The 26,211-nt window shown below is 40.6% G+C and overlaps 3 protein-coding genes, 3 long non-coding RNA genes and 2 other non-coding genes across 10 annotated transcripts in view; 5 read left to right on the plus strand and 3 right to left on the minus strand.

The window, feature by feature from the left end:
* Nucleotides 1-71: 71 nt before the first annotated feature.
* On the minus strand, nt 72-2,312 carry RIOK1 (RIO kinase 1). 2 transcript variants are annotated; one of them, NM_140232.3, is made up of 4 exons: nt 2,230-2,312; nt 2,078-2,157; nt 699-2,018; nt 72-637 (listed from the first exon to the last, which is right to left on the minus strand). In NM_140232.3, exons 2-4 carry the CDS (start codon nt 2,135-2,137, stop codon nt 260-262), a joined length of 1,758 nt encoding a protein of 585 aa, NP_648489.1. In that variant the 5' UTR covers nt 2,138-2,157; nt 2,230-2,312; the 3' UTR covers nt 72-259. The 2 variants fall into 2 exon arrangements, with proteins under 2 accessions (NP_648489.1, NP_729730.1); NM_168469.2 differs by having other exon boundaries at nt 2,078-2,312.
* A 281-nt stretch (nt 2,313-2,593) lies between these two features.
* Nucleotides 2,594-4,337, plus strand: Polr3H (RNA polymerase III subunit H). 2 transcript variants are annotated; one of them, NM_001274791.1, is made up of 3 exons: nt 2,594-2,789; nt 2,847-3,329; nt 3,389-4,337. In NM_001274791.1, exons 1-3 carry the CDS (start codon nt 2,679-2,681, stop codon nt 3,515-3,517), a joined length of 723 nt encoding a protein of 240 aa, NP_001261720.1. In that variant the 5' UTR covers nt 2,594-2,678; the 3' UTR covers nt 3,518-4,337. The 2 variants fall into 2 exon arrangements, with proteins under 2 accessions (NP_001261720.1, NP_648490.1); NM_140233.2 differs by having other exon boundaries at nt 3,389-3,676.
* Nucleotides 4,338-4,354: 17 nt separating this feature from the next.
* CG32085 (uncharacterized protein) overlaps nt 4,355-26,211 on the minus strand; it is a 29,828-nt gene continuing 7,971 nt past the window's right edge. Inside the window, exons 3-6 of the mRNA NM_168470.2 lie at nt 22,270-22,443; nt 22,033-22,150; nt 7,756-7,951; nt 4,355-5,105 (exon numbers count right to left, since the gene is read on the minus strand). Coding sequence (NP_729732.1) covers nt 4,808-5,105; nt 7,756-7,951; nt 22,033-22,150; nt 22,270-22,443 — 786 coding nt within the window. The 3' untranslated portion in view covers nt 4,355-4,807. The remainder of the gene's footprint in view (nt 5,106-7,755; nt 7,952-22,032; nt 22,151-22,269; nt 22,444-26,211) is intronic.
* On the plus strand, nt 10,756-10,855 carry mir-274 (mir-274 stem loop). The gene has a single exon (NR_048261.1). It is a non-coding gene; the product is annotated as a mir-274 precursor RNA (primary transcript).
* On the plus strand, nt 20,157-20,917 carry lncRNA:CR45881 (long non-coding RNA:CR45881). Its single transcript, NR_133220.1, has one exon. It is a non-coding gene; the product is annotated as a long non-coding RNA:CR45881 (long non-coding RNA).
* lncRNA:CR45880 (long non-coding RNA:CR45880) lies at nt 21,116-21,736 on the plus strand. The gene has a single exon (NR_133221.1). It is a non-coding gene; the product is annotated as a long non-coding RNA:CR45880 (long non-coding RNA).
* On the minus strand, nt 21,122-21,663 carry lncRNA:CR45883 (long non-coding RNA:CR45883). Its single transcript, NR_133222.1, has one exon. It is a non-coding gene; the product is annotated as a long non-coding RNA:CR45883 (long non-coding RNA).
* asRNA:CR45882 (antisense RNA:CR45882) lies at nt 22,049-22,715 on the plus strand. Its single transcript, NR_133223.1, has one exon.

The raw sequence follows: 26,211 nt of genomic DNA on the forward strand, positions 1-26,211 counted from the left end.
GGTACACTTATTCCTTTAGATATATTACTTAATATTAACCGAAAATTCGATTAGAATACTAGTAACGTAGTGTGTTTAATATTTCATTTATAGCTGCGGCGTTCCCCGCAGCCATTTGGTATAGTAATACCATAAGAAAATGATTAGCTACATCGTTTTTATATAATTTCATTATATACGATGGAGCCAAGTTACAAAACTTGCATAAAATATTTAGAACTTAAACTCACAGCTATATTAACTCTATTCAGAAACAATCCTATTTTTTCATGCTGCCCATTTTCTCTTTGCGTTTCTTCACGTGCTTTTTCACTTTAACCTTGCGCTGCTCGGCTTTCGCATCTTTGACGGCCTTTTTGCGAGCCTTTTTACTCTCCGGAGACTCTTCTCGTGGTCTTGCCGAATTCTTAAACTTCTTGGCATCTTCATCGTTGTCGTTATCCTGCGAGTTGTCTTCGTCCTCACTGCCGCTCGTTTGGGCCTCACTACCGTCATCCTCTTTGGCGGTCGAGGATTGCAGCACGTCTGGCTTTTGCTGCACGTCCAGATCCGAAGTCAGACCAGTGATCTTTCCGTAGATGAGATTTTGCTGCACCCCTTGCTTGGCCTTGGCTACATCTCTCTCAAAATGGCGCACCTAGAAGCGGAATACGAATTTGTAATGTGACATTGATTTTTAAATCACGGCGCAAACATACCTCGTCCAACCTTTTGGGAATGTAGGTGTTCTGCCAAACAGCCTCATCGATCTTCTCCTGAGCCGAGATGGCATCGAAATCGCGGTCCTTGATTCGCTCAGATATGCGTTCCAGGCACTCCTCCATGTTCTCTGTGGTTATAGTCTGATCGGTGATGAAATCAAAAAGTTCCTTCACCGTCATCGTTGCCACTGCACGTTTTCGGAAGAACTCGGATATGTTGGTGCAATCCTTGCGCAGGAAGTCAAAGGAATGCGGATGATCGTGCTCCACTGACTGGCTTACATCGATAATGACCAGCTGACCATCCTGCAGCAGGATGTTAAACTCTGAAAGATCAGCGTGCACAAGACGGCATTGATTGTAAATGCGCCACATGATGACTACGCAATCCCTGTACAACTCTCGCGCCTTTGAAGTGCTGAGCTCAACATCCTTAAGCTTTGGCGCAGGCCATCCGTCGCGACCGCAAAACCGCATGACCAGTACATGTGAGCGTAGCAGGATTGGCTCCGGTACAGGAACGCCAGCGTTGCGCATTCGCAAGTAGTTTCGCATTTCCTTCTCCGCCCAGGTACGCACCATTTTGCGCGGATTGTGCTTGCAGTAGCCGTGTCGAAACCGGAATTCGCCTGACACATATTTGTCGCGGTCCTTAAATACTAGAATGGACGTCTTGTAGATCTTGATGGCAAACTCCTCTTCACCATTTTTGGAAACGGCGTGATAGACATTAGCCTCTTTGCCCGTAGAAATGCAGCCGTTGATTTCCTGTATCATTCCGCGATTCAGCAGCTTGAAGAGTATCATCCGGGTACGTGGATCCATTACCTGTTCCGCAGTGGCTCGGTCGTGTTTGTCACGCACCTGTGTCCTATCGCGCCGATCGAAGTTCACCAGCCGGTTGGCCGCCTGCGCGCTCATATTTGTGGTGGGATCGTACTTTTCTACATTAATGCGGGCGGAGTAGCGGCGCAACAGCTTTTCGTTTGGTTGGTAGCTGCTGACGCGTTGTGAGCCACCAGATGCACCTCCAGCGCCACCGCCGGAGCCACCTCCACTGGCATTTGTTAGCTGCGGCTGAACGTGAAGCTTGTTAAAGCCCGTATAGGCCTCCTCATACGTATCATAGTCATCTCCGATATCGTCGTAATCGTCTTCATCGTATTCCTCTGGCTCTTCGTCCTCCGGTTCATCCTCTTCGTTGGCGGTTGCTATAACTTGTGCCAGGTCATCACAGTCCTCTTTGGGTGTCAGTTTAATATCCTTAAAGATCTCGTGCTTCAATGTGAGGTTCTTGAAGTCGTTTGTCCACTCGGACTAAAAAATTGGAAAGTGTAAGAAAGATTTCATTGTAAATTCATAAGCACTTTGCTTACACTTCGCAGGTCTTCTTCGTCCTCCTCGGCGTCGCTATATTTGTGGCTGTCGTTGTTCATCGCGAGATGCGCAGTAACTACTAATAAGTATTAAATTCCTCGTTGTATTTATAAGGCAAAGGCTTTTAAATCGGTGCTAGATTTACACAAACCTATTAAAGCTCAAAATTTCACAAATTTGTACAACCAATCGCACGTGTTGCGAATGCCATTCACAAAGAAGCGTCGACATTGTTTTGGTATTTTCCTAAGATGGCTATATGCAGTAAGCAAATGTGCGGATAAATATTAAAGCGATTTTGTCTTGCCAAACGGGCTTAATATCGTGCGAAAACTATTATTTGTATCTTAATTTGTTGCAACTGAAATAAAATTTAAAGAAATTCAATTGTTGGCTTTGGCAATCAGCTAGCTTAACAGCTGACCGAATGGTTAGTTCGGGAGTACCCTAACTTAGCAATATAAATTCATATAATTGGTATTTTTGGTATATACTGCATGAGCATGTGGTCACACTATGGCTACACATGGTACTGTAGCTCACATTCAAAACAATGAACGAGCATTAGTTTAAAAGAAGATATTTAAACAATTTGGCGACATGTTCGTGCTGGCGGAGCTGAAGGACAATGTGAGGATTGCGCCGGACCAGTTCCATCTGAAGTTGGTGGACGCCGTGCGCGACGAGATCGACCGAAAGCTGGCCAATAAGGTGTGTAAGTTGTGACTTCCATGTGCACGTCCTGATTCTCGATTTTCTACGTGACAGGTCCTTCTTAACGTGGGATTATGCATTGCGCTGAAGGATATTGTTTCACTGAAGGATTCCATCATCCTGCCGGGAGACGGAGCCTCGCACACGGAGGTTCTGTTCCGGTACGTGGTCTTCCGGCCGATGGTGGGCACCGTGATTACCGGAAAGATTCGAAACTGCAGCCGCGAAGGAGTCCATGTGACACTTGGTTTCTTCGACGACATCCTCATTCCGCATGCCGCCCTGCAGCATCCTTCGCGCTTCGATGAGGCCGAACAGGCCTGGGTTTGGGAATATCCGCTCGAGGATGGCGCCAAACACGATCTCTTCATGGACGTTGGCGAGCCCATTAAGTTCCGCGTATCACGGGAGATCTTCGAGGAAACATCGCCCATTGGACCACCGAAAACTGAGGCTCAGACTCAGCAGGGAGCTAGCACATCCGCTGCAGTCGCATCAGCTACCTCCCAAGAAGTGAAGACACCGTACAGGATTATTGTTAGTTTTTTGCCGCCCCTGATAAAAATCTGTATTTAACGAGTGCTTCTATCCTTCAGGGTGCCATTAACGAATCCGGCCTAGGCGTGCTCTCCTGGTGGGATCAGCAGGGAAAGGACGATGAGCAGGACGACGAGGAGGACGAGGAGTACGATGACGAAGATGGCGAAGGCGCATGCGAAGAATGATCCTGACGCCTACTCCTTTGTATAGATGCCACTTACATTAGGGTTAAGAATTCGATTTAAGATGAAGTCATGACCATAAAGTTTGATTTAAGTCTGATTAGATCACAGCGTGTTTATGATTTTCAGACCATACCATACCATAAAAACACAATTAAATTCATTTTACCATTTATTTATTTTATCATGTACTTGTAGAGTTGTGTTCTTCTTGGTTTAAGACTGCAGTTTCCATCAATAGCAGTTTGCTTAATGTTCTGGATGAAACTCTCACACTGGAGTTAAAAACAAAGCATTTACATTAAGTTTTAGTGAGGGCTTTAGTTTAATGAGGAGAGCGGCTCTATAACGTAAGCTAGATATATAGAGTATCTTTTGACGGCCAGAAGTCGATTGTTTATGGTTCGCAATTGCATTTTGCAATTTGACAACAATTTGCTAAACATTATGTTAAATATTGACCTCATTGGTAGCGTGCTCATTATGTCACCTTAAAATACTTTCAGTAGCAGTAAGTTAATTACAGATTAGTCATATGGTACAATCGAAGTTAGGTTTCACTGGTCAGGGTATGCAAAAGTCGAGGATTTTTGTAAATTTCAATTGCAATTTCAATCTAAAGCTGATGGCAACTTTTGCACGTTTTCGCTAAACTCGTAAATATTTTCAAATATTCATCCTTTGTTGTTGTGTTGCTTCTTTGAACTAATGTAATTAATTGCATATTTTGATTCACTTGGTATGTTTTGTAATTTCTATTTGTTGTTTGTTCGTCTTTTGGGCGCAATGTTTTGTTTTCATTTTTTTGAGTTTGGTTTTTTTCTGGTTTTCTTTTTTTTTCAGTAGTATTTTACACGTAGTCTGCATGTTTAAATACAGCGAGAGTAGTAAATAAAACGTTTGTTAAAAACTACAATAATATAAATAATGTATATTTATAAATATAAATATATATTCATGTATATGTATATTAGACATATTGTATTGCATGTAAATAAATATCATCTTCGGGTCTTTTGTGGTACATCATCGTCTTAAACAGATCAACTTAACTAAGTTCCGTATCAAATCACAGCAGAAATCAAAATAAGTCTAAAACTATAAGGGATAGAGTACAGTGTTGACGGAAAGTTAAAGTCACATAGCACGCGAGGAACTTGCCGACTGGAGGTTAGGTGTACCAAATTAGCATACTCAAATGGTTCGCCGCATCGCACCGAACCCGAACCCAAACCGAACCGAATCGAAAATCAGTGCTCAGGGGTTCCGTATCCGATCATCTCCATCCATCGATTATTCGATGATCAGGCAGCGAGGCAGGTGCTCCTTCAGGTAGTCAAACAGCTCGTGCGACGCACCCGGGCAGTTGGTCAGTTCCAGCTCCTGCAGATGCCTCAGCTGGATCAGGCTGGACAGACCCGACGAGGTAAGCAGCGGACAGCCGGCGAGGGAAAGCACCTGGAGGTTCCGCATGGAGCAGAGGTGCTGCAGCCCGAAGTCGCGCACCTGGGAGCACCAGCGCAGGAAGAGGGCGGTCAGCGATAGCATTGTGGAGATGTATCCCACGCCAATGTCCGTTATGTGCACACACCTGAAAGGATATTAGATAAATCTATTATATAAATAACTCGATGTAAAATGCGGAAACTCGCAGTTTAAGACCATACACAAACTGTTTATATCAATAGGCAAATCTCAAATAAAAAAATTTATTTATAATGTATATATGTACACATTCATACTTTTAAGAATTAAATAAATACTTTTTAAAATTAAAAAAAAAAAATTGGTAAATAAAAAATCTAAGAAGTCCGAATATGAAACAGTTGATAAGAAATTCATATGTGAGAACCGGTCTTGCATTTTATGTTTCATTCGTTTCGTGCCACGCGTAGCATGCAGTCATCTTTAGCTTGGATTCCCTTGTTCACTCTGCTCCTTGGCCACCAGGTTTCAGCCAAGCTTTTGGATGAATCCTGTGGAAATTCCAAGGAGCTGAACAGGGCAGGACTACAGGCAGCTGCTTGGATGACAGCCATCAGTAATGCCTCGCATTTCCTGTGCGGTGGCACGCTGATTCACAAACGTTCGTATTTAAATACATAATGAAACAATAAAAGATTCTCACATTTGATAATACAAATCTTTGATTAGGCATTGTTCTAACCGCTGCTCGGTGTATTGATCAACAGGTCAATCTGTAAGTATCCTCAAATTATGTAGATACTGACATATTTTTGGAGGAATATCTGTTTTCGAAAAGCATCATTATCTTTACTAAATATCAATATTATACTATTATTTTTATTTATTTTAGATTTGTGGAGTTGGGGGCTTACAATATTCCAGATGCTGATACTATGGACTCTAGAATTCCGGTTTCCACAGCAGTTGTACACCGATTCGCCTCTAAATCGCCCATCCAAAATGATATTGGATTGCTTAAACTGTCGTACAGCGTAGTTTTTTCGGGTAAGTTGGCAATTAAACGGAATTGTGATAGTCGTAAAACCACTCATTTATAGCCGACATTCACTCAATATGCATAATTACGGATAAGAGAATCATGAGTTCCGTACAGTCGATTCGAACCTTCAAGGCCTTTGCCTGGGCTCCAAAAAGTCGGGGCTTGGAAAGCGAAAATCTGCACGAGCTTATCTTTCATAGGCTAAATCAAAACGAGTGTAATATTAATCCCAGTTTGAATCAAATATGTGCTGGTGCCTTAAATGGAGAAACCAGTGGTCTCTATTCTGGAAATCCGTTGACCAAAAGCGTCATCATTGCTGGAACTATCAAACGCGAAGTTCAGATCGGGATAGTAAGTTATAAAAACCCAAACCGCAAAGGACCAGTTGTCTTTACCGACATTACATCCCATGTGGACTGGATTGCGGCCTATGTGGATAGATTGAATTTGGAGGAATCAGTTCCGAATGCAATACAAGAAGAAGAAATTTTAACCGGAAACTCAAGAGCTGCAAGTGTTAGTAACCCGGACATATGGTTGTATAAGGATTGTGGTGGCGATACCATAACATCGCTACAAATGGGCCTTGTTTTTGGAAACAATTTTAAGGCGAATGGGGTTTTTATCACTGAAAGTGATACTAAAGTGATTACTAAAAACAAAATCAATTAAATTAATTGCCCTCATTCCTTCTAGATTTTGTTATTACAATTGCCAGAGGCTTGCCAGAAATAGTGTAAGTAACATTAACTTGATTAATAAAACAAGTAGCCAAAGCTTTACCTTCTTATACAGAAATGTTCTACCGTTGACTACAACTATTAGCAATATTCTTGCTGTCGATGCGATCATTAGATATGGCAACTACTCAGGATTTGATAAACATGATATAGCACTGCTTAAACTTAAGCAGCCAGTCACCTTAGGTAACTATTTTCCAGAAGGTATCAAGCCAATCTGTATGCTTCAAATGCTAAGGCATCAGATGGAGGCAGAATCTACTCCGCCTTTCTCCAGATTTGTACCAGAACAAAGTGAAAATCGCATCCTCATTACTGAGCATAACGTTGAGCTAATTAGTCCCGAAGAATGTGCGAAGCAACTACATGGCGAAATCGAACAGAATCAAGTTTGTATCGCAGATTCTTTCGGAATTACTAATACAAATTATTTCAGAGGCGAAGTGTTGGGTAAAATTCTAATGTATTCGGCAAAGAAATGTGTTGCTCTGTTTGGTATTCTAAGTTATTCCACTTCAAATGTTCTAGTTTATACAAATGTTATGAGATATACGAATTGGATAGAGCAAACTGTGAACTCATATTCATAACTGTCATTAACTTCAAAAATGTTTCGAAAAGTAAAGTAACAATTTTCAATTAAATTATAAATGAAAGTAGTAATAAGTATTTTATATGTACGACTTGGCAAACGAATTAAATTGAATAATAATATTTGTATAAATAAAAAACTAAATATGTTTAAGAGTAATGTATTTGAGATCAACCAAATTGTTTCTGGTTTTAAAATTGTTCTGCTTTTTTGAGCGGCTTTGTTTATGGTTGTTCATAATTTAAACGGGAAAGTTTAATGATTTTTTTCTGTCTGCAACTCGCTGCAGTTTTCGAGGACTAATGGTTGCCCCCGGAGATGAGGTTGAGCTACTCGGCGACGGAAATTGAATTTTACTCATGAATAATTACGCAGCCGGGTGGTGAGGGGCAATGAGGAGACGCGACCTTGTGCACTGATCCGGTGGACTGGTACTCACCTATCCAGCGTCAGCTCCTCCAGCTGGTTCAGATCACAGGCGATATACTCGAGCGAGGCGTCCGTGATGCGGGGACACCAGGACAGGTCCAGGGCGCGCAGCTTCTGCAGGTTCTCGGCAATCAGCTCCACTCCATCATCCGTCAGTTTGCTGCAGCCGGAGAGGCTTAGCACCGTGAGATGCGGCAGGGAGTGCACTGTAATTGGAGGAGAAAAACGGGCAGAGTTTGGCATTAGTTTTGGGGTATCAGCTGGGACTCCTTCGGCTCACGTAGCCGCCTGCAGATGCTCCACTTTGCAGTGAGCACGTCCCAGGAAATGAGTCCTCTGGAGTTCGAATATAAGTATGTTGCCTTACTGAAGCGTTCAGTTGGCCCCGCCCCGTTTAAATCGAAATTTAAGTTTCACATAAGTTTCTTTTTAATACCCCGTTAAGTATACGCAGTGTTGGGTCGAAATGAAGATACATATATATGGTCAGTCATAAATATATAGTAATAAATCGAGTCTATTAAAAAAACAGCTGAGCACTTATATTTCAAAAGTAACTTTTCATTTCTTTGACTTGCTTGATAGAAAAGATATTATGAGAAATAGTTTCCTTCCTACTTTATTTAAGATGGCTTAAACAATTCAGCAGAACGTAAGCTTATAACTTATAATACCATTTGAGTGGTAACTAGGCTTTGTGGTTACTCGGCAAAATCCAATTTACCTAAATCTGACTTGCTCCAGATTTGTTGCTAAGCTGCATGCAATCTTGAGATAGACTAATGTGTCATGCATCTAATTACCACGGCTATTTAAAGCGCACAGCCTCAGCGGCTGTTCTACTTATTTAAACTGAGGCAGTTCCTCAGCTCGTTCCATTTATGTCGACTTCGGTTTACCCTGTTCCACATTTTGCCGTGTCATTTTCTGGCTTGTTTGTGCAGCTTGCTTTTCCTTTGCGAATCTGGGATTATTTGTCGTTTCTGTGGATAAAGGCACTACTAACAAGGTTTTGAGGGCTTCGCTTAAAGCGCGAGAACTAAAGAGCATATTTTGGGTAAATTTAAAGAATATTATTTAACAGTATTTTCTTATGTGGCCAGAAAGTCAAAGGGTTAACTGCGCCTGCTGAGCATGGATAATCGATAAAGGATAACGTGTGAACCATAAGGTGAGACTGTAGAACTGCAATTACCGTCTGTAAGCCGCTTAAACTTTGCTAATGGGAATTAGCCATATTCCTTGGCCAAATATGTGAGGTGAACGAGTTTGGGGCACGTGCGGCGGCTGCGTAAACAAAGATAAAGCGCCCAAAGACAACAAACTTCCAGGCAGCATAATGAGTGTGTGTGTGTGTTTTTGCGGGAAACTCCCATACCCTTGCTCCCCAAACACTTCATCCCTTGCCTAAAGTTAAAAGAAGAAGTCGAAAAATGCAGGGTCCGCTCGACTAAGCCGCTTTGTATTCAGTTAGAGTCACTATGTACGAGTATGCAAAAGTGTGAGTGGGTGTAGTTGGCCCACTTTGGTTACCGACAGCTACTCAGAAACTTGGATACTTGCTAGGAGCAGCGGAGGAGCGCTCCTCTTGTCTGGCTTCTGACCAAAAAAACCACATGGCATACGCGAATAGCTTTGAATTACAAAATATGCGCCAACTAGCGAATCCACACGAAGATAAACGCGATACTAGCTTCTGGGCCAAATGGAAAACTAATGCAAACAGCCATCTGAATGGAGGAGGCCTATGAAAAATTAACACAAACAACTCGCTCTGTTCAGCTGCTCTATTGACTTAACTATGTTGAAACGAGGCTTTTATGCGCTGTATATAAAGAGTTTTTGGGGGAGTTTTGTGAAGTTTCAAAAGAACTGAAGCCACGACGGAAAAACGAATGAGTGGAGATTAATAGGCTATGATGCTTAATGCTGTTGAAAAACTGAATTCAAAGCTTGTTTTGGAGATGTTTTACAGTACATAAAGGGTTCTTAAATTGTATTAGTTAGTAATATTTATACATTTATATGTGCACTATACATTAAGTTGCAACATTCTTGGAATTCCCTCTTCAAGAGGATCTTTTAGGAGGAGAATTGGAAAATCCGTTGCTCATGCATATTCAGTCGTAATTGAGGAGGCGGTGTTGCTGCTGGTGGGAGGGAAGCCACAGCAGTGACAATAACCGTAACGCTGACGACCAACTTGGCCAAGTTGCCAGGCGACGCAGCTCCTCAAGGAGCTAACTGTAATTGTATCTATCAAGCGGCGGATGCAGTACAATCCGCAATGGCGAAGGCAACGGCGACGCCCCAAAAGCTAAAAACCGCAAAAACATGCAACGACAAAGGCGCCTCTGTGCAAACAAACATCTAGTGGGGACAGTGCAGCCTCGGTAGAGCGAACCAAGGACTAATAAACCATTTTGTAAAGCAAAATTCATTCATTAAACTGGGAAAATCTACAATAACTTACGGGATTGTTTTTAAGATAATGACTAAGCTAGAAGATTCCCAGTTTTACTGTTACAAACAGTGAGATTTAATGGGTTTCCACTGTACAAATGTATATTTATAACCAGCACAGACGTAGTTACAGTTGCGATGCACTAAGTCGGCTGCCTCTTGATAGAAACTGTGATTAAGAGCCGCCGGCGACACTGGCAGACCGCAATGCTGTGTGGGATTGGGGATGGTCCCCGTTGGTGCGAGGGGCAGAAGAGGATCGATAGTGATCGCAGCCAGAGTGACATCGATTGAATTACACTCGGAGCGAGTTCAGAGCATGGGCATTAACGTTAGAAGCCCCTCAGATCGCCCAGATCTTCCAGCGGAATCGCTGCTTATTTATCGCGCCTGCAATCATCGCTGAAATTCATTTCGTTATCAGCGCCCCATCGATGTGCATCCGTCTCGTGATTCCTGATCCGCACATCTAATCCCAATCCGAAACTAGTTTTTGAAACACCTTTAAGTGCATTTTAATTTTAATATTGGTAGTTTTGGTGACGAATCCTGTGTTGCAGTTTCGTTTTGTGACCGACACTAACGGGTAATTGTTTGGCCGCCAGGATTACTCGTTTTTGCGATCACAAATTATGAAATTGCAGCAAAACTCAACGAAATTGTGGAACCAGTAAAAATAGATAGAAAATAATATGTTTTGTGTGCTTGTGAACTATAAGTTTGCATTCTAAGATGCATTTATCGAGACAAAGATTCAAAAAATTGTGAAAGAGTATTAAGGAAATAAAGCTAAGAAAGTGTGCTGTCAATTTACGATAAATATTAAATACAAAGTAAACTTTTAAGGTATGTTGTATAATGTATATATTTTTTTTAAATAATTTTTATTTTCCTATATAAAGCATTATTTACTGTGTTCAGTTTATTGATAAGGCATTTGAATGCCATGCTAGTAAATATAAGTTAATCTTGATAATATTACCCTGGCGAGTTCAAGAGAGAAATGCTGATTATAGAATAGGTCGTCAGAAATGAATGTTCAGTGATTGTAAGCTAGTGACGTTGGGACTTTTAACATATAATCATGCCATTATATTTCGTTTCTTGTTTTCTTTAAATTATTAAGTTTCTATTCGGGGCAGTAGCACAAATTCAATGTGGTGCTTCCTGACTTCGTGGTAGACAGGAAAAACCAAATTATCAGCCGCCAAAGTTGGAAATGATTCATTCGTTCTATGAATAAATTGGGTTCGTTTTCTGGGAATTTCCTGCGGATCACGAGCTTGCAGAGGTGACGGAAGCAGGGAAAATCCACCTGTCTGTTTGATATGGAAATGGAAATTCGCGCTTGACAAGACAACGCATCAAAAATAGTGCCCCAAATCGTGGGTTTATATTATGCCAGGCACACGCACTCGTTGAGACAGAGACAAGTGTCAATAGAAGGACATGGATGTGGGGAATGGAGCACGGAACGGAGAATGGACGAGGCGCACAAACATGTCAGGCAAACAACTTGTAACTTGTGTATCTATGAGATACATTTACATTTCCCATAACAACTAGCGACGTTTATGCGAGGCTCGTTTGCCATTCAGCCTCGGTTTCTGTTTCTGTTTTACCAACTCACACTGCCACACTCAAAGCGCCACTTTTCCCATTTTTCACACACACAAAGAGTCATATATATATATATATTTTAGCTGTCCTTGTTGCCGTTTGGAACATGGTTTTGCCCATTAACAATAAGATTCCGACCATAAGGCTTCGATTGGACAATGGTTCAAACGTTTATTGTTATACTTTTCGGAGAAACCATATTCTATTATACAAAATATAAAGCAACAAAGTTCCAGTTTTGAAAAACCTTATATTCCAGGACTGGGACAACTCACAAATTTCATGTTTATTGACAGCTCATGGCTCTTGTCATAGCATTCATTCTGCTCATTTGGCGTGCCAACGATTTATATTGATTTTTTCGGTTATTTGACATACACATGTGGAAAGTTATGCTCACATAACGGTTAGCATTTGTTTATGACATTCATTTGATGATTGCTGATTTTTCAAATTGCCTCGTTTAGCTTCAATGGGGGGAAATTGCATTTGCTCAAAGTTGCGTATGAGTGATATGAATATTACGCATACGCACTGTATGATTGCACACTTATAAAAATTTTTTATTGCTCTCATTCATTTATTTTGTTTTATATGCAGTGCATATTTTTGGGCTGCTTTGTTATGATTACGAATTTGAAATACGTTGCTCAACGATCTTTATAAAATAGGTCTTTAAAGCAATAAATAAAATCTATTTAAATATGTTGCTCAACGAAATGTATTAAATACGTATTTAAAGCAATAAATAAAATCTATTTAATATGTACTGCTTATTGAAGGTGCGAAGTGATTATTTAAATCATTTTAGCCCGATGAAAATCAAATTGAATTCAATAATTTAAGCCGAACCGTAGACTCCGGCCAAGAAAATTGCAATTCATTCAAGCGAAGTCCAACAAAGCTGCTTAAAGTTTAAGTTCAGTTGGCTGCCAGTGGCAGTGGATGTAGATGGCAGTCATTATGCCAATTACTCGGAATTGGAGCAGGGGGACGGAGGTGCGGGGAATATGCCATGAAATTTCACTGTGGCAACAAAACTTTTACGAGTATATTAAATAAGGCAGCAGAACCTGCAGGATGAAAGCATTTCAGCTTAATCTGCCACTGCTGAATCGAAACATACCAAAGTCGCTTTTCAGTTTCTCTGGAAATTTAATATTCGCAATGGTTTCTTCAAAGGAAGCGCAGTAAATACCTCATTGTTCGGCTACTTTGTCTCGAATATAATTTCCATGTCAATAAACACTTTGTTAAATTTCGAATTGTTTATTTAAAATTATTCGATGCATATAAGTCTTTCATTCGTACCAAAGGCTGATAGAAAATTATCGAAAGATTCCTGGAATTTCTATTTACTCTCGCAACAATTTCATAGCACTTTTTAGTATACTTTAGTTGAAATTGCAAATTAATAAATTAAATTAATAGTCTTCGGATGACAAGCGCGTTTGGTAGTTGAAGGAAATCAAATAAACTTTTCCGAGTAAGTTTAAGTTTTGCTCCACTAAAGATTCTAGGCAAATCTGCGCGGCTAAAATAAATCTTATCCAATTTCAAGGGCTGCAGGGAACTGAAGCTTAACCGCTTTAGGGTTTAAGTGGCCTGCCAATTACCGGCAAACTTTGAGGCCAAACAATGAGTGCGTAAATGAGGGAGGGAGAGGTGGTACTGGGGTCAGAGGTCGCGGCTCGCGAACTGAGCCCCTCTCGCATAGGCAAATAATGTTCGAAACGTGCAGGCCTCGTTAAGCTCCCCCTCATTACTGTCGCCATGGAAATCGGGAAGGAAGTGGGTGGCATGAACTACCGCGAATCGAGATGAGGTTGCGCAATGCCAGATTAGCTCCCCTTCAAGTTTGCGGTCTTGAAGGAGTCAAGGGGTCGCAACAATTCAAGATCCTGGACAAAATTAAAGCTGGCGGATTTTAAGTACCAAGGCAGGATTTTCTAGCATGAAATTGAAAGTACTATATGCTGATATAAACTGAAGAGAAGACTGTTTGATTAGGAAAGCACTGAGCAGATACCAAATTTAGTTGTTTAATACACTAATAATATATATATTCCTTAATCTTAAAGCTCTTTAAGCTCTTTTAACTAAATAGCTATAACTGAAGCTCTTAGCTTACTAGTCCTAGGCATATTTCTACATATATATCCATCTAATGTTGTTGATAAACTGATGTATTACATTCTGTTTTTATTTTTGCTATCTTGATATAACCATAAATCTTGCACTAATTTATGCAAACGATACAAAACAAATTTGCCAGAAAGCTAAAGAAAGAAAATTGAAAGCGTGCCACAGCGAAATCAGCGAAGACAAGATTTAGCTATCATTGCAATTCTTTTGGCAGACTGACAAAACTCACTGCCTCACTGTCACTGTCGAACGATTTCAATCAGAAATAATTTTGTATCTCTTACTTTCGACAAGGTTTGCTTTGTCAAACCGCTAATTGATATAACTATGCTTGGGAAAGTAAAAAAAACTTTAAGAATGGATTACTGGCTTCGAAAAAAAAACTTCACATATAAATGTAAAGATAAACTTAAAAAGGAATTTGTCTTTGTTGATTTGTTTATGCTCGTAAAAGTGCTTTAAGCAACCCAAAAAAAAACAGTGATTTTTTTTGGCTGAAAACTCGAAGTTTTAAATCATTTGTATAATTTTTCTACTACTATTTCACTATTAAAATAATAATTATTCTAAACTCAATTGACCTACAGAGACTTGTTTGGAACATCTCCATTGAAGTGACTCTATTAAAAATGCATTAAAATCGCTCAGCTGGATTGCCGGCTAATGGTCCCCGTGTGCTGGATCCTTCCACAAACCCCAATGCTCTGTCAGCGAGAGTAGTTTTTCCCGCTTTTCCCACATTTTCCAGCATTTTCCACGCACAACATGTGGCGCAGACCACCGTGTGTGTGTGTGTGTGTGAATTTGATTGGCAGTGAGCCGTAGAGCTTCTAGCGTCCTCCCTTGTGACTTGCCTCACATCTTTTCTCGGCATTTGGAAAAGCGAAAAAAAAAACAGAAAATTGTTAACCCAGTTTCGTGCCCCGTTGTCTATTCGCCTACTTTTCCGCCCTGCTTCTTGAGCATTTCCACTGAAAACTTTAATGACGTCAATTACTCCTGCCCCGTTGAAGTTAAATTGCTCCAGTTTGACTTAAGGATTGCCTACTAATTGCTGGGAATCGGTGCAGCAGTTTTGTCCAATTTATTATTTGATAGCTAATTTGAGTTTGATTTTAATTAACAACAACTTGAAACTGCCATTATTTTGCCAAATTCACTCTTTTTAAACTCACATAAACCAAATTGAAAACCATTTATTCCATAAATGTAGATGAATTTATTATTATTTGAGTTAAATATTTAAATGAAAAGTTTTTCTGTTATAAATCCTTTCAATTGCTAGCTTGCAATTGGGTCAGAAAATGTTATAAGTTTGTAGTCAACGCATTTCTATCCATATAGCAAATGTAGAAAGTCTGGCCAAAATTAGCAAGTAGCATGTCCTGTCCCAGTTTGACTTTTGTCTAATTTCGCCCGACACTTTCCTCATAGTCGGGTGAAAGTGACACAAAGTCGCCTCCCAGATGCCACTTTCTCTGCAGGATGGGGTGGGGTAATCCCGCCCTGCGCTGACTGCTATCTATATAATGGCCGGTATAAATAGAGACTTGGAAGCAAAGTTGTCGGCGAAATATGACAACATCATCAACATGAAAATCAGCAGCCTGATGAGATGGCCACCACAGGGGAGTAAAGTGTGTGTATGTGTGTGGCTGTGGGCTTTAATGCATTGACGGTAAGTAATTTTCACTCATACTCTCGCTTGATTTTCCGGCTTGCGTCATTGCGTGCAAGTATTTCCGCCGTAGTTGCGAGTGCGTGTGGCAGACTCAGCTGACATCAAATGCAATTAAAATTGAATTCCACTCAGAGCCCACGCACACAAAGGCCTTTCAAAGGTCTTTCCACAACCCTTTTTATGCCGTCAAACTTGCTGCATGTGGCAGCCTCTCAAATCGCATTACATAAGCCAACAATTATGTTCCTTGTGCGCTGGCCCTCAACTTTGAACTTGCATGTTTGCATTCAAGTTGATGTTATGTGCGGATACACTATATACTCAGTGTGTGTGTGTGGCATGGAAATTCCGGGGAAATCTTTCGGGAGCGGAGTGCAAAAACAAAAGTGTCCTTGCCCTCCATCTCAGTCTATACCACATATTGTGCGTTTGAAAGCAATGCATGTGCATTTTATATTTATATTTCATTTGGTTTTTGGGCCTGCTCTTGGCAGTTTTATTAGTTATTTATTTTCCCAGCCAGCTTCTATTGAATAGGAAATCTAAGCTGCTTACTGCTAGGGCTTTAGCTATTTAAATACATTCTTTGCTGTAATTAGATTGTGTACAGATTTTTTTAAATTTCTTGTTTGGATGTTTAGGCCAAGTTTTCAACTAAGTTGCAGAAAGATTTCCGGGCAAGTTAGCGTTCTCGTAAATTTCAAAAAGTTAGAAAGCTGCATTTAATTAAATTAAATTGCCGGCGTTTCACTTTCCATGTTGCAGCCACTGCACTTTATATGTTCCTTAAATCGCGCTAGTTTGTGCGAATTACGTTAAGTTCATGGTCACTGCCAGCTGACAATTGATCGACAATTTGGCCAAATACCCAGTGCACGGGGGAAAAATGCGTGCCGGGAAAAGGACGGCATTGCCCCCCAAAGAGCTTTCACAAAAATAAAGTTAATTAAAAATTGTTTAACGCGAGGGAAAGAGATCGAGCGAGCAGAGCAACTCAGGAGCAAGCAAAACATCGAGTGCCTTGAAAATGCAAATGTAATTAAATAAACACGACACCCGACGGACGCCCATCAGCATGGGTGGCTCTGGGTCCCAACCGCGACTAGGATTAGATGAGGAAAAGCAAACCGGGGAAAACGGAATTCCTACAGCACCGACGCCCCCTCCACCCCACCCTTCAAAAAAAGGGGATGGGCTTTATCAATTTTAGGGTCTCGGGCGGACAGCTGGCGGATGCTGATGGCTGAATAAGATGAATACGATGCCTCGGCGAGCAGGAATTTTGTCATTGCCAAAGGTAACGAGGGTAAGAAAATACGGCAGAGGTAAATAAAGAAATTCCCCCAGCTAACAAGTTCAAGATTTTGCCATTGGGGTGGTCTTGTTATGAACTAGCCACATTTTACTTAACTTTTTAACATCTAGAACTATTATAGAATGTTTAAGATATGTTGAAAATTGGCAAAAGATTCTCACTAATTATAATTGGTGGGCCAATTATGAATAGTGGGACGTATGAACTATTCATTCTTATATTATTTCAAAAAATATCAAACCCAAATATATTTGGTTTAACTTTCACTTCAATAAATAAACATATTTCGACCAAGCACCCCTTTTATATATTGATACAGATTGATGATCTGCATCCCACTGTTGCTGCATCGTGAGCACTTACAAAGTGGTAGACAAACAGATTGAGTGGCAATTCACTCTAAATTTGGGGATGGTCAAAAGGAATCAGGGAGTGCATACGCTAGCTGCTTCTGGCTTGCTGCAGTTTGCGGTTAAATTGATGGACATGTCGCTTTCGCGTCGACAACTGCAATTGTTCAGGCGGAAAACGAACCGCAACCATTTCATTAGCAGTGCACCCAGCATTTCAGCCAAGATCCCAACATTCAGGCACTTGGCAATCAAATGGCTTCGGCTTCAAAGGCGTCTTGAGTGGGGGGCAGAAATATATACATGTCAAAGTTCAAAAATAAGGGAATTTTACCGAAAGTTTAAGCATAAACCAATTTTAGAAAATATCAAATTTAAGGTTGGGATTGCTATATTTATGTTTTATAATTTAAATAAACTGTGTTGTATGCTCGCAACGATTTGTGGTAAATATTTCATTTGCATACATTACATTTTAGACCATCACTGAATAAACGATATTCGTTAAATATTCACATTGAACATTTGCCTCCTAATGGACACACCCCTGTTTTATTCACCAGCTGTGCCTGCTATTCACATTGAGCGAAAAGCTTCGAGACTCAGGTACATGAATTTGATTTGTCGCCCGACACGAGTTTTGTAGTTGCCTCAATTCATTATTTCTTCGCGGGATCTGCTAAATGAAAGGCGGCATTTCTGTTGACACTGTTAATTAATGGGAGATTAACTTGTTCATTGTTTCGCTAACATTTCGCCACTCGCAATTCGCTATTCGCAATGTTCGCTTGCTCACGTGCGAACTCATAAATCACGCATACGCCCGGTTGAACGACCTCGTCGCCAATTAACAACGCAGCCAACAAGGGCGTCCTGTCAATGTGTCAGCCAGTCATTCAGTCAGTCAGTCTGCCAGCCAGTCGCTCTTCCGGTTCCGCCTGCGGAACGGATTGCGTGCCAAATGATGTGTCACCTCGCATTCAAATCCCGAAGTAGCAACTAAAGCCACATGTCCTAGCCAAAAAAACCGAACCTCGCACGAAGAAAAATAGCAGATAAATTCGACAGCTGGTCAAACTTGGACAGCACCTATTTATTTGCTAAAGTATATTAAAAAATATATGATAAATATATCTTTTTCATACATAAATATATATATATATTTTAGCTATTTACCACCAAATGAGTTTTATCTTTTTCCAAGCTTAAGTTACTTTTTCCGGCCATTACAATTTGAAGTATTATATAATGCTGACAACCTTTTTGTATTTCATATTAAATTCTGACATTTAAATAAACAAAATACACAATTTCGCTCCAGTGCTGTCATGGGCCAGAGAAATGACATTGGCCGAGTGCCAACCGAGTCAGGAGACCTTCGTTGTCTGCTGTGAGCGGAGCCATCACTATCACTCCGAGCCAGAACCTGGAGCCTGGCCCAATTCAATTAGATGCCAAATGCAATTAGCTAAATGGCTTCTCGATGTTGTGATAAGCACCCACCGGCACTTACTCCCGTTTGCCCCTGTCGCAGCAGTTTTCATGGCCGTCGGTCTGGGTAAAGCGGAGGACTTGTGAGTTGGGAGTTGTTATTAAAAGTTTTGCCACCGCCGGGGCCAGAGTTCAGCATCAGGCAGCTGAAAACTGCAAAACTGAAAACTGAAAACTGTTAACTGCGAACGGGCTTAGCCAACTTCTGACAACGGTTTACAACTGCAGAAGGTTGCGCTTTAAATGCGAGTTCTAAACTTAAGCAAACTTTGGCTACCACATTGCGTCAGTCAGGCAATAAAGCTGGCTTACACTGCTGCACTATAAAAATATTCAAGAATTTTAATGCAACTTTAGGGAGAAGGGCTTAAATGTAAGAAGATATATATATAATCAAATATAGAAGTTTTATCCAATGGAAGAAAATATTGAAAGTTACTTCTGCTTTAAAATAAAATTGAAATGCAAACGGAATTAATTATGTTCAACGATTAATGACGATATAAATAAGTGATTAAAACGTCCCTCGCGAATTGAGTGTTAAGGGTTTTCGAGGCCACTGAATGGCTATTAATTAAACATGCATTTCCGGAATGCGGTCACTTGAATGAAATCGTAAAATAAATATTCGGTATTTTGTTCTTTTTCGTTTTTCTGATTTTTATTTATGCTTGCTGGGCAAACAGTTTATGATTGGGCTGCAATTTATACAAAATGCCGCCATTAAATATGGCGCCTATTTGCTTTTGTCCTCAGGATTCCTAAGCCACGCCCCCCTCCCCCCCCCCAACGCCCTAAGCAAACACAAACAGAAGCACAGACGGACAGACAGTCAGACAGACGCAACGAAGGCAATCCTTGGTTTACGGGGCGGATGTGTAATATGCTTTGCCTACTTTTGTTACTGGCTTTTTGGGCCTTTGATGCTCCTTCATCCATCAAAATGTTTGCATACACACAAAATATGCTCAACACAGCGGTTGTTTTGCATGTGTTTTAATATTTTATAAATATTGCTATTTCCCTAAGCTGTTAAACGCGTAGTTAGGTTGTTTATATTTAAACTCTTTAAGCAAGAAGCTTATGTTTATGATGGTAAATTATTCTCCATATTAAAAGAGCTTACACAGCGGACTAAAGGCGTAAATTGCACACAGCAAAATGTATTATATTTTTCCTTTTTGTATATCCTTAAATTTCTTTTAGTTTAATGTAAAAAAGAAAATTAGTTATATTTCAGCTTGCATTTATGTTTTAAATTATCTTATACTTTTCTCTTATCAATGTTTATATACAACATTCTAAATAGATTCTGCTGCAGTTTCTTTCTAGGTGTATCTGCGCAAATCACTGTCAGTGGCATTATCCCACCATATCCTCCAGGCGAAACCTGGGACTGCCGCCGCATCTCGATGATCAGTGAACTGCAATAATTCGATTTCGATGCGCAGCTCTGCAGCCAGAAATCTGGCTGGTTAACTGCTGAAGCAGTAAGAGCAGGAAAACCCTTGGATAACCCAGGGAAATCGAGGGATACCATCTACCTGGGGCGCCTGCATCAACCGGCAGCTTAATTTGTGGCGCAATGCATGACGAGATGGGGGGAAAAAGGCTGCCATCGCCTTTGTTGATTGCGGAAGAGGCAGGGCATGGATGGTTGGCAAAGAAAATGACGTGCCATGAAATTGATTGCAAAGTTTTTCCCCTTCCCCCGCCGCTTCCACAAAAAGCCAGCTCCCTTGAGCGAGCTGAAGAGCCAGCTCCTGGAACTCGGGACTCAGGTGGGCGTCGTCAAAGGTCAAAGCGGTGTGCATAGGCAAAACAGCCAGCGCAGCCAGCCAAACCAGCGACCCTTAACCCTGCTCAAGTGTAGCGGTGGCGGGGGCGGGGGGGTTTATATATATGTTTGCCAGCCCTGTCGATCGCATATTAAATGAGTTTACGTTCTGGCGCCTCAAAAAGCCCCTGAGCACGCCTTAAAATTGCTCAGCTGCATGTCAATTAAAGTAGTTTACGGCCAAGTTTATCCGGAGGATGTGTTCCAAGAAAACGGCGTAAGTTCCTTTGGGCTTTGGGAAATTCTTACTTTACAGCATATCACACCCACAAATATGGGCTGTAATAAAGAAGACTAGCAACAGCCTAGCATAATTTAATATTTGAACTTTAGAGCGACCTTTCTAAAGTGATATTTAATATGGTAATTCTATCTGTAATCACAATTGACAAAAGGTGAAAGTTGGTGTGGATTTCACGCTTTAATAATGAAAAACCAAAAGCATATATGTAAAATATAATCTTCCTTACTTTTCTTGGCTTTCCCGCTGGTTTAGGACAATTTTTATTTAAATTTTGTACTAAGCCTCCGCAAAAATCATTTCGTTATAAAACTTTTCACATTTTGTGTTTACTTTCTACTTCCTATGACCAAAACGTGGACCTCTTGTGGGCTGGACCCTGCCAATTTGCGAGTGACAAGGGTTTTTGGTGACGTTACGTCAAAAGGATGTAAAAATAGCTGCTTACTGTGTTGGCCAGGAAACAGAATCGCACAAAAAGTGTCCCACAAAAAGTTTCAATTAGTTGAGTGCAATGTTTAGACAAGATGACGAGGGCCCATGGACAACCTATTTTTTTTCGGAAGCACGACAATCCCGTGCGGACTAGGAGGACTCTCTAGCCCCCAGCTCGGGCATTTCATTTGCAATATGATGTTCGCATTTCTCTTACAACTCGTGCTCCGTTTGGCACACTCCCGGAGGAAATCCTGAACAGCTTTTTCGGACCACTATCAGCACGGCTGGGAGGAGCAACATTACTCGCCGCCACTCGGTCATCCTCATTTCTGGATTAAACATTGCTACCGATGGAGGCGCTCAACCAAGTTGAATTTGTTGTGTAACGAAAGCCTTTTAATTTCCGATTGAAAATTCATTATACTCGTTATACGGTGCAAGATATTTTATATATATTTAAGCATAATTTCCATTATTTGTAGTAGTAGTTGTAGCCTTTTTAAATCTTTTCTTTGCGATAATATTCAAATATTTTCGGAACTATAGATCATTTAGGAGAATTCAGAGAAAATTCCCGAATGAATCCCTCTATATTTTTTTAATGAAATTTTTGTCTGTGCAATTTGTGGGACAAATTGGATCCGCCCTCCCCACATTCGTTCCACATGTAATTTGATTAATTGGCAGGGGGCAGAGTGTCGCTTACCGATATTAACGATGCCATGGTTGGTTAGTTCCCAGCACGACTGCAGTCGCAGGATGCTGAGGCTGTGGCTCTGTTTGGGCGAGAAGTAGCCGAGAGCCGCATCCGTGACGTGGTAAGCCTGTTGAGGGGCGGAAGGAGATTCAATTAATTCGATACGAGATGCGGCATAAGAGGGGAAAAGGGTGTAGGAGCAGCAGCTCTAGGAGCTGTGGCAGATCCTCATCAATCTGGACTTGCCTGCAGCGAGAACTCGTAGAGGGAGGGCAGGAGCTGGGCCACCGCGCCCACCGCCTCGTCCGCGATGTTGATGCAGTCCGCCAGGGATAGGGATACGATTCGGGGCGTTAGACACGCCCACAGTCCCGCCTCGGTCACCTCGTTGCAGCCAGCCAGCTCCAGTTCAAACAAACTCTGCAATTTAAAAGGATTGAGTATTATCAACTGCAGCAAGGACACTTTGCACAAAGGATGTTATTAAAAATATCAGACATCTACTCTAGTATGTGTATTAAATTTATAGTACTTCTAAACATTAGTTAGGAATCAAGGAATGCCACTCTAAATAAATAAAATTGTTTAAATTAAGTCAGACTAATCAACACGAATCGATATTAATTTACATGTAGCACAAGCGAAAACAAAAAAACCACTTGTAAACAAATGTTTTCCATGGAAAAAAATGCAAAAAACGTGCTTCGACTAAAGTTTTTCAAAATTCTTGAACAGAAATGTAATAATTCTTCAAATATATTTTCAACAAGAGGTGTGTTGTTATTCTTGGCAATGAACTTGAAACCGCAAATATTGAAGAAAATTACTTAAGGAATTCATGAGTTCGCTGCTCATTCTCTTGGTCTCGAATTCGGTATATTCGTCTATAAGGGTGACTTTTCTGTCATGAAACCGTCAAATGTTTTTATGATCTGCCATATTTAATTCTGAAATAATTTTGGACATTTCACAGCGTTCATAAACGTTGACACTTGGCGAGCAGGAAAAAAAAAGGCCAATCGGAGGCGAGTGAAAAATAGCAAAACGAAAATACCTCGGCACATATATTTTTACATAAAACACCTATATACATATATCAATATGGAAAACTTGTGCATCAGGTGGTTTGGATTTTTAAGTATCTGCTAAAGAACATTTAATATTGCCACATAATTAAACGTTTCTTTCAATTCTCCTTGACGTCCATGAAAATCGAGGCCAATAAAAATGTACTTCTTTGTAAACAAAATAGAAAAGCAATCATTTCGAGGTTTTTGAAGCTTAAACTAATCAATGTGCTTAATTAAACGCAAAAGTGCAAATGGAATGTCCCAAAGCTAGGAAAACCTAATTGCATTTTTGCATTTACCTCATAAATCATTCGGTGAACCGTAGACAAAACAAGGAAAATTGCACTTTGAAAATCTCGCGATGTGTTGGATTGTGTGCGTGGAATGCGGGAAAATTGAAAGAATTTTCTATTGGAAAAATAGACCAGAGTGATTCAAACAAATTACAGCTGCCACCTGGTGGGTGCGACGCGTATCCATTAAAAATGAAATTAAATTTCAGCACTGCCAACTTTTGATGCCAAAATTTACGAGTCAACAAACTCGGGAAAACTTCTCTCCTAGCTGAATTTGTCTTTTTTTTATTTTTCCATGCGTTCTACGAGCAATTTAAGTCCCCATAACAGGATTAACTTTGACCTTTTCAAGAGCAAAACATTGTCGACGAAGTAAAAGCGGGGAAAAAACACATAACATCTCGATGGAGGCGACCCGATTCGAGTGGCAGACTTTGTGTCGGGATACAGGCGCCATTGCCATTGGATCCCTCGAATTCAACCCATTTGCCTGAACCAACCCCCACCCCATCCTTCGAACAACCGGAAACACGGAAACAAAGGCGATAAACAGCAAATGCAGCCGGAAGCACAATATATATAAAAAAAAGAAGAATGAAAATCCCAAGGATGGCCACACACAAAACGCATTAAGCGAGAAATTTTCCCACTGCCGCGGCTGAACAACAATTACTTTTGTATTGTTGACGCAAAACTGGAGAAATAACAAAACGTAAACAGCTAAAACAGCAAGATACCAATTTAATCCGAATCCTTAATGCGAATCCCCGTGACTTCGAGTAATAAATCAAAATTGAATCCATTCGACATTCGCCATGGATTCATTTACTTTCGCAGCGAGAAGAGCAAAAGGTTACTAAACAAGATCAAAGGCTTAGTTATAGATTTCTGATTTATAATATTTCTTTGTATAGGAATGTTGTGGCAAATGCATTAAGATATCCTTTTATCCTCTCAGTATTCTAATCCTAATCGCATCTGATGTTCCAATTAGTGACCAACGAAACATGGCACAAGTAAAGGACAGTCATCCAACTCATTAGCAAATTAAATGGTCTAATTACGGATGTGTTGAATACATGGCCAGTAATTGGATTCTGTACATCTTGGTTAACTTGGCCAACAATCAGCAAAAGGAAGCCCGACAAACAAGGAAGCCAAGCCTTTTGGCATGACTTCATTATGGATGGTAAATGCTCGCTAGTTGTTTAGATTTCACCGCCAACCATTTTCCGCATTTCGTTTTTATGGACAATTGTGGAACTTTTGCCCCATGGCTTGTTCAAACCGAACAACACAAAACACGTAGCCGTAGCCATGGGAAACTTTTTTCGGTACAATGTGTTGTTCTCGTCGGGCAGGAGAAAATCCAAATCGATAGGAAAAGTCAACCACGCAAAGGAGAGTTCCACATAGAAATGCTAATGGAAGCACACACACACACACACACACACACATGCCAGGATGTGTGACTATTTAGCCGGAAAAAGTTTTCCCGTGTTTTCGCCTCGGTTTCTGAGGTTTTTTCGCTAAAAACGATGGCAATTTATGAGCGAGTGGTCAAACTGAGGGAAAATATATTCGTTTGCCAGACTTTCAAATTAGAAATTTTACTGCTTACATAAAATATAATGAATTATGTATTAAATTATATTAAGTGAAGTATCTCCTGCTTTATTAAGCTACTTTTTCTCAAGTTAAAACTTGATTATGTTCAATTTCGTTTTGAATAAATAGCTGGGTGCTTGGTGATATAATCCCTCAAACGAGAGATGCACTTTAAATAAATTAATAAATTTATTACTGCATCTGCTGGTGAAAAGGAATTCGCATTTAAATAGCCAGAGGTGCCAGAGCGTAGCCTAAGTTTCTGGGTCAATGGGGTTGGGTTCAACGAGCTCCGTTCCGGACTCACTTGTAAAATACCCCCCTTTGAAAAGTCTGGAGTGGCAACTTTGGAGCGGCAATGCGGAAATCGCATATATACACTATATTTGCACTCGCCCGAGGCGACTGCAGTGCATTTGCCATTAAATATGTATGGGAATGCAGGAAAGTCGCCGCATTTCCGCCGCTCATTCAGCAGCAGTAACTAGCATTAATTTAGCGCGTTGCATGTTTTGGGGCGGTTTTCCTGGAAAGTCAGTGTGCAAAAGGGTTGGGCAAATTCCATATGGGCACTTCCCATACACACTTTCCGCAGAGTCCCCAAGGTCAAATTCCTGAGCCCATTGCGGGTGATCCTTTCGCATCATGGCCAAATCCAACTTGTCCCCAGTGTGTCATTGTTGTTGACATTGCCAGCGACAACAATTTGCAATCAAACCATTTGTGGGCGCTTCCTGGGCACCCACACACACGCACACACATAAACACACACGCACACATGTGAAAATTTTAGACCCTGGCAATGTAACTAGGCTCATAAACATGACATGCACTCGCAGTGGATTAATTCTGACATCAGCACTCCGACGTATGACGTATGCACAGCAGGGTGGACCTTATTAGTCGCAACTTAAACCTAAGTCACTGAAACTCTTCTACTTAAAGGGTACTCATTTCTAGGAGAAAGATATCTTAGGAGCTTAGAAAGATGTGAATGTTGAAGCTAGACCATATTACTCATACGCAGTGTTAGCTATTCATATACAACAAAAGTTGAATTCCTTAAAACTAAAGCATTCAAGATTATTGTGCAGTCTGATATAAATCAATCATATGTTGTGGTTAGATAAATTAAAATTGTAAATTGCGAATATTACTACTAAGTAAATATATCAGCATATGATAGAGAGGGGATCACCCTAGCAATCAAACAA

This window comes from Drosophila melanogaster, chromosome 3L (assembly GCF_000001215.4).
Source record: "Drosophila melanogaster chromosome 3L".
In the NCBI taxonomy this organism is placed as follows: Eukaryota; Metazoa; Arthropoda; class Insecta; order Diptera; family Drosophilidae; genus Drosophila; species Drosophila melanogaster.